The following is an 8,306-nucleotide window of genomic DNA, read 5'->3' on the forward strand; positions in this document are numbered from 1 at the left end:
TTTCTGTTACAAATATCAGCTCTGCTGTTGTGGCACCGATGCAGCCACACACTGTGGAAGCAAATGAGCGCAGCTGTGTTCCAGTGAAACTTCATTTATACAAGAGACAGTGGGCCCATCGCAGCCTTCAGGCCACAGTGTGTCCACCTGTGCTCTTAATTCTACATTAAGGGGATGGGGACCCAGAAGCATCAAAGCTGTCTGAGAAATAAAATCATAATTGTGAACAAAATGTTGACAATTCTCTGGCCTTGTCAACGAGATACAGCATACAGGTCACTCAGTGCTGTTGCAACATGATTTATGGAAGACAGACTATATACCAGGTGCCACCTTCCATGCCTGGAACACACCAACAAGCAGAATCGCCAGGACACACCTCCACATGAGCTTATCTTCCAGCAGGGCTGGCGGGAGAGCTGGTGAGTAATGTTTATCACAAATACACGCAACACACCGCTGAGTTATACAACATGCTAATAAGTGCTGAGAGGCCGGGAGAGAAGTAGATCACAATAAGGGGTGTGGGAGCGGGGAGAGAAGCATGGGATGGTGGCGCAGGTCTCAGTGAGAAGGTGACATTTTAGCCAAGGCTCTAAGGAGGTAAGAAGGGAGCATTGCAGGTATCTTGGCGAAGAGCTCTCCAGGCAGAAGGGACAGCCAGTGCAAAGGCCCTGGGGTGAGAGCAAAAGGCTTTTGCCGTCTGAGAGCACTGAACAGGTGGTGAAAGAATGAGGCCAAGACCTAATGAGACCCTGATGTGGGGGCCTGGAAGCAGGGTGAAGACGTGCCTTCTGCTCCGAGACACGCAGAGTGAAGGGGTACTGCGTTGGAAAGCATCTGACTCGGGTTGTAAAGCATCCCTCTGACTGCTGTGCGGTACCTCGGGGTCAGGAGCTTTAGCTTAGGTTTCCTGGATTTGGTCCTGACTCTAATAATAATTACTGGTCTTCCTAATAACAGGAAATATACCTATTCATTCTATGCTGAGTTTCCATATCCATGAAACAGATTAATAATAATAATAATAATAATAATAATAATAATATTTACCCCCACTGAGCAGTTTTAAGCATAAAATCAGAAAATTCAGGCAAACCACTAAACAGGGTTCTAGGGACATAGTGAACACCACATGAATACTAGTTATGCTAACTATTATTAAATTTACCTTTCTAATAAAAATGACTGTTGTTCTATAATGGGCTGTTTGTGAATGTGTGCCTCTACACTACACAGGGGTGGACAGGTAGGCCGTGTGAGTCTTCACCTCCACAATGACAGCAGGTGCCACCTCACCTCCAGGCCCTGGGACTCAAGAAGGGTGGTAAGAGGCCACTATAAGGAAACTACCCTCTGTAAACTGGGATAGCTCTGGCACCTCCATAGTCATGCAGACATCCCATGAGAAATTGAGATGTCTCCCAAGAAGGGAGGGTACCCACTGAAGACTGCGCAGAATGAGGAAGCAACAGGAGGAGAAAGTGCCAATAGTGGCGACCAGATGTGCTAGTTTCCAGCTGCTGCTTAACAAATATCCCAGACCCTAGCAGCTCAAAAAACAGCAAACCTGTATTGTTTCATGGGTTCTCAGAGTCAGGCATCACAGCAGGGACATCAGCTAGGGGTCTAACTCGCAGTGTCTCTTGAAGCAGCAGATGTCGGTCAGGGGGGCATCATCTGAGGTTTGACCAGGGCTGAGCAGGTGACAGGCTCTGTGTCTATCGCTCCCTCACACGCTGTTGGAAGAGGCCGCGGTCCCTGCCTGTGTATGCCTCTCTACAGGCAGCCTTACTGTCCTGAGGACATGGCAGCCACTTTCCCCAAGGGAGTGATCCCGGAAAGATGACGCAGGAGGCTACAGTGCCTTTTAGGATCCGGCCTCAGAAGTGGTACCCTGGATGCCCTACCACATGGCATGTTCTTCAGAAGCAAGCCCCTAAGTTCAGCTCACACTCAAGGAGAGGGACTCAAGCTCCGCCTCTTGTAGGTCAAGTATCCAAGAATTGGATAAAAATTGTGGACATATTTTAAAACCACCACACAGGATGTGTGAGTTTGGGGCAAAATAACATTGTCTTTAGGTAGTGCCAGCTTAATTTTCAGAAAGTTTAAAACACAGTTCTCCTACAAACACATAGTGAGCACATATAAAGGTTCATGGTTATTAGTAAATGAGGAAGCAGCAGAATGATAAAGTTGATTTGAAAGATAAGTCGGGAACAGAGGATGAACTGTGGAATAGTTTGGCGGGCTTAGATTAAAAAAACGGCTTAACGAATTGCAAGGCAGTAAAAGGCACGCTTTGGTGCTATCTTTTCTATAAGGCAAGTTACCTTATTTTTACCAAATTACGTGCAAATTCATTTGCAAATTACCAATCTTCTTTTAGTTCAAATCTACCTTCACAGAGTCTGGTGTCTACTATGAAGTGTTAGTAAGTCAGACGGAGGTGTGTTCCCTAGAGAATGGAGTAAGTTCAGGTGGGCTGTCTGACAATGCTCTAGTGTGACACCGTGGGCACATGCGATGACCATTTTGTCGTATTTTCAAGTTTGGAGGACTTTTCTTAGCAAGAGTTCATTTTATCTTTCTCACTCTCACCTGCTTAGCTCATCCACTTGTCCATGTTTGTCGCCACTGAAGTGCATTGCAGTGTAGATAGCTCAGGCATAGACCTGCCTAGCACCCTCAAGGAGCTCGCCGGTCTCGGGGTGGGAGAGGGGTGGGGAGGGCGCAGGCAGGCACCAGAGTCTTTCTTTAATGGGGAGAAGGAAGAAAGTTTTGTGAAGCTGCAGGTTCCCTGGGATCAGGGGCTCAGAGAAGGTAGCCTGGGCACATGCCATTTTGCCTTCCCAGGTGAAATAATATCCGCTTCTCCAAAGTCATTTTGCAAATACAAGTCTGTTTGCCTCAAGTCACTTTGCCTGTATGTAGACCAACTCCTTTGGGAATTTCTTTCTGTTTTTTCTCCAACTATTTCAGTGTCATTTTTATTTGATCAATTACGGTTATCTTAGTAATTTTTTAATAAAATGACTTCCACGCCTTTTATTTTCTGAAGGTGTTCATCACATTAGTGGCATTATGTGAAAAATAGAAGGCTATTTTCTATCTTTTGAACAACTTGATATTTTATTTATTCTTGAGCACTTTGAGGCTCATTTAGGCCAAAAGCCTGAACATAATTTTCAAAAAATGTATGCCTTAACAGTAAATGGTTATCAGTGGTACGGAAGACATAATTAAATGTCATTAGCACGCTTGGACACTTGCCTTTCACTCGGCTCGATCACGGAGAGTGTGGGGGTGTATTAGCACTGCCTGAGTCACGGCACAGTCACATGGGACGGTACCATTTAGGAAGGAAGAAAGACCAGCCATGGAGAGCATGAGCGAGATTTTATTTCCTACAGAAATCATTACACACATGAGCCAAGATGCTGACGCAAAGATGCCTGTCACAGCATCACTTTCAACAGCAAATAACAATAACAACGATATAAAGGATGGCTAAGAATTGATTACTATACATAAATGATGTTGCTCCTATGCAGTAAAATACTCAACAGCTCTTGAATGTGATGACATCGTGATCTATGCTCAGTATGGGAAGACACTGTGCTGTTTTGCTATTTGCACAGCTGGCTGAAGAGAGTGTCGTCCTGCATCCAGTTGTGTGAAAGCCGTGGGTAGTGTGTCCATGTGCAGAGGGAAAGCTGGGCTTACGGGTTTCTGATGGTGCTGTAGTAGTGAAGACAAATTTTCTTTTTTGCCAATCTGGATTTTCAAGTTTTTCTACAATGATTATGCAAATTAGACATCCTGAAAGCAGGAGAAAGCAGGAGAGCCCCACCTCTAGGAACTTCCACAGGCCTGAGGGGTTGGGGAAGGAGGGAAGGAAAGAAGGAAGGATGGCGAAAGAGAGGAAAGAAGGAGGTAGTTCTAAGTCTGCTTTCTGAGGTGCTGTCTGCATTGACACCTTTGGGTTTGGAGGGACCTGAGGTCCAGGAACCAAGTGCTCAGGAAGAGCTAGGAAACCCCAGGATGTTTTCAGAATGTAGAAGGAAGACGGTCTCCAGAAACTTCCTTCCCTGGGAGAGACAGGGTGGTGTGAGGTCACTGTGGGAAACCCTGCTCCTCCCGTCTGGGGGAGTTTCAGGCCTCTCCCTAGCCTGTTATTAAAGGACCCAGACGTCCTTGTGCTCATCTTGCAGGAACAGCAGGCAGACACGGTAGGCTCCGCCAGGAGAAAGGAGTGCTCTCAGGTGTCCTTGGGGAAATAGTTTCACTGCCCCCAGCAGGACTCGGATTCTCTCCTGACCCCAGAACTAGGACCCCAGCTCTGTGGGGGCTGTTCACATGCTGGGGGTTGGGAGGCTGCCCGCTACCCAGGTCCCTGCCAGCTCAACTGTCTCCACTAACACCTGTTATTTTACAACAGGACGGTCCACACGCTGAAGGTCAGGATGGTTCTGAGTGGGGCCCTGTGCTTCCGGTGAGTATCTGGGCCTCCAAGGTGGAGGCCATGTCCTGGGGGGAACTGGGCACCAGGTGCACCTGTTGTCCAGCCTTGTCCAGGAGGGAGGGGCCTGGACCAACCGAGCTGCAGCTCCCCAGTTGAGGTGGGAAGCTGGGCAATCGTGAACAGCCACTAGCTGCCCTAAGAGAAAGTCTTCAGCCTCTTCAGACCACCTCATGGGAGCTCCTCCATGTGAGGACGGACAGGTGAGTCACCTGTGTGGAACTGCAGCCTCGTGTGTCCATATTGAGAGTGGAAGTCAGGAGACCTGCTGTTACACCTACTGCGGTGACCTGGCATCACCGGCTCCTCTGCTCCACTGCTCCCTGCTGCCCTTGGGACAATGCGACAGCAACAAAATTACTTGTCAGCCAGTTTGTCTGTCCTTGGATATGTGACCAGGCAGGCACCCAGCTGTGCCCCAGACATCACAGCCACGAACGGCACTTGTTCTTGCTCTCACTGAACTCGGAACCTAGGCAGCTTTTCCCAAAGTGTGTTCTGTGGAACCCCAGTCCTACAAGCTTCTTTATTAACACAGTGGGGCTCCCTGACACGGTTAGTGTGGGAAATACTTCTGTTTATGTCTCCTCATATGTGAAAGCAGGTTAGGAGCTCTGAAGTGGAGATTTGTCTATATTCAGCCAACATTGAACCAATTTGTACCCAGCATGCTTTTTTCCACGTGGCATCCAGGACAACCCACTGTAGGATACACCATCACCTCACAGGATGCCAGAAAATCAGCTGTGCTCACACGTGAGAAATACATTTGAAAAGTCAGAGGAAAGCATTTTAAATTTAAAGAAATTCTTAACTTATCAGGGAATATGTGGCCCAGCAGAAGTAAAAGCCCCTGGTTGTCTTCAGTAATGACTGAAGAATTGGATGTCAGTCTGGATGAAGCCTGGGCACTGGTTAACTCACCATCTTAGCTTAGCGATGGGCAGACTCGAGCCCAGAGGGGGTGAGTGGCCTGTCCTCTGTGACCCAGCAGCAGTGGGGAAGAGCAGGACATGGACCCTGGACTCTGACTTTCCAACATGACACATGAGGGGCTGCTTGGTACAGAGAAGATTAAAGAGGGAGAGGGACAGAATCCTTGACTTGTAGGGGGCGGTCTGTGGGTCATCCCCCTGTTGGACATGAACCCAGTGGGGCTGGGAAAAGGTTGTACCATTCCTCTTCGGTGGCTGGGAATCAGTGCCTGGGATGGGGGGACTCTGGAGCCCGGCCAAGCTGCACATACACCCACCCTTCCCTGACTGTCATTGTCCTGATGTTCCAGAATGAAGGATGCAGAATTGAAGGTTCTTTATCTGCACGATAACCAGCTTCTGGCCGGTGGGATGCATGCAGGAAAGATCATGAAAGGTGGGTGCCAAACGGGACCCTGCTTCCTTAGGGCTCTGTGCTCTCTGAGGGAAGGGGCTGGAAGGACTTAGAACAGCCATGTAAGACCCAGGCTTGACACAGTAGCCAGGGTATCCTGAAACCAGGCTTTAAGCAAGGACAAAAAAGGCTACACCTTCTAGCAAAGTGAGACACATGCCCCAGTACCACCTGGTGCCTCTGCAGAGGTGAGAATGCTTCCCAAGAAGAATGCTTTGTTCTTCCCTCACAGGTGGACCTAGGTAGCACATTCCTTTTCCTGGGAGCCAGTGTCGGAGAGAAGTAATCAGGCTCTCTCTGCCTTTGTTTCCATTTGGGGAATCCCCTCTGCTCCTGGAGATCCCTGGTCACTCAGAGTGGGAGCTGGTAGCGTCATCTGGCCTGGTGTTTGCTCATTGCGCACCATATCTGCAAGCAGCAGGCCCTTCTCTCTAAAACAGTGCGCACCTGCCCACCTGCCACGTGTCCACCAGGCTCTGGGGCAAGGCAGACCCTCTGCAAGGATGTGTGTGCACACATGTGCACATGGGTGCATGTATCTGTTATGCATGTGTATGTGCATTGTGCGTGTGCGGGTGGCACAGAGAGGACTGAGACCTTCTCCTGTTCTTAGGAATCTCACAAGGGGTAGAAAAATGCCCACATAACTTTGGAGAGTCCAGAGGGCCTAAGGGTATTAAAGGAGGAGGTCCAATGTCCTATGGGGGTTGGAGAAGACTTGAAGATTTGATCCTGAGCAAGAGGGCGGGCATGGGGGTGGGAGGTGGTACAATGTGCTAGTGCCTTAATGTCTTTTGGGCCAGCTGGCAGGAGAGCACCTCTTCCACATGACAGCTGCTGAGACCTGGGAACAACGTGCCTCACAGAGACCTGCTTCCCAAAGTCCATAATGGGGGAGGGGTAGGGAACGCTGTCAAGACCCCTGAATCTGGCTTCCTTGGTCTAGGTGAGGAGATCAGTGTTGTCCCTAATCGGTTTCTGGACGTCAGCCTTTCTCCAGTCATCCTGGGCGTCCAGGGAGGGAGTCGGTGCCTGTCGTGTGGGACAGGGCAGAAACCGACTCTGAAACTAGAGGTGAGTCCTGTGGGGCATCACCTGGCTTCACTGGGCAGCAGATGCTAGACCCCTGGGGTCCATTGCTCCTGTGTCCCGTGTCCTCAGCCCCGGCTTCCTGGCCACTCCACTCACACCCCTCACTGCCATGCCCTTTTCTCACAGCCAGTGGACATTATGGAGCTCTATGGCAGCCACAAGGACTCCAAGAGCTTCACCTTCTACAGAAGAGACACGGGGCTCACCTCTAGCTTCGAGTCAGCTGCCTTCCCGGGCTGGTTTCTCTGCACTGTGCCCGAAGCTGACCAGCCTCTCAGACTCACCCAGCTCCAGGGAGACGACAGTGGGGACAACCCCATCACAGACTTCTACTTCCAGCAATGTGACTAGGGCAAGGCACCCCTCAGGGCCTGGTGGAAAGAGCTGGCCAGGGCAAGTGGAGGAGGAAGAGGCTCAGGTGACTACCCCACCTTTGTTCTTGGGCCCCCACCCGATTGAGTGGGCACATAGCCACTCTCCCTTCTCCTGGTTCCCAGTTTGGGTAAATTCTGCTGAAGATTGGGGCTTAGTTTACAATTTCTTTCCATGCTGGGTTGCACTACTGGTATGAAGCCCTGCAAACATAACACAGGGGAGTGGTGGAAATCCTTCGGGCTTTGCGGTGACTTACCCAGTGCCCCTGAACCCCACAGGCCAGCCCTATCCCAGGTTGAGCCTATTAGAGCCACTAGCTGCTCACATGGGGTCCCATCACCATCCCTATGCAGGGGATGGAGGAGGCCAAAGAGTTCGAGACCCCAGGCCCAGCCCCTCCCCGCTTCCCTCTAATTCAGCTGCCATCCTGTGTGCCTTCTCCATCCCCACCCTCGTACTATCACCGTGGGCAGGATAAGGTGGTGCCGCCCAAGGAAATGGCTCCAGCTCAGACGACCGAGGATGGGCAGGCATGTCACTCCTTTCGCAAACCAGATACAATTAAAATCCAAGATGCTGGTGTCTATTCACATGGCAAGATGCTCATGACATATTAAATGAGAAGAGCAAGTTACAAAGTGGCATATCTGTAACTCTGTTTTAATTTTAAAAATACCCATTTAATTAAAAAATAGAGAAAAAGGTCTGAAAGAGTTCACTTCAATTTTAGCAATGTTGGTGTACTGGTATTATATGTGAGCTTCTTTTCGTTTTTTTTTTAAATTCATTTGTGTATTCTAATTATTCTGTGCTGAAGATGGATTACTGGTGTTGTAATGAGAAGAATTAACCTTGAGGTGAGCAGACCAGACATTGCTTCTGGTTGTACTCAGCTCCCATGCCCCCGTACTGAGATTTGAGGTGA

At 49.4% G+C, this 8,306-nt stretch overlaps 1 protein-coding gene across 1 annotated transcript; it reads left to right on the forward strand.

The window, feature by feature from the left end:
• Positions 1 to 4,443: 4,443 nt before the first annotated feature.
• On the forward strand, positions 4,444 to 7,751 carry IL36RN (interleukin 36 receptor antagonist). The gene is made up of 4 exons (XM_037039869.1): positions 4,444 to 4,498; positions 5,811 to 5,896; positions 6,861 to 6,988; positions 7,133 to 7,751. The coding sequence occupies exons 1-4, from the start codon at positions 4,470 to 4,472 to the stop codon at positions 7,355 to 7,357; spliced, it is 468 nt and encodes a 155-aa protein (XP_036895764.1). The 5' UTR covers positions 4,444 to 4,469; the 3' UTR covers positions 7,358 to 7,751.
• The last annotated feature ends 555 nt before the right edge of the window (positions 7,752 to 8,306 follow it).

The sequence above is a fragment of the Sturnira hondurensis genome, unplaced genomic scaffold (genome assembly GCF_014824575.4).
Source record: "Sturnira hondurensis isolate 20B ecotype Veracruz unplaced genomic scaffold, ASM1482457v3 Scaffold0002039, whole genome shotgun sequence".
NCBI lineage: Eukaryota > Metazoa > Chordata > Mammalia > Chiroptera > Phyllostomidae > Sturnira > Sturnira hondurensis.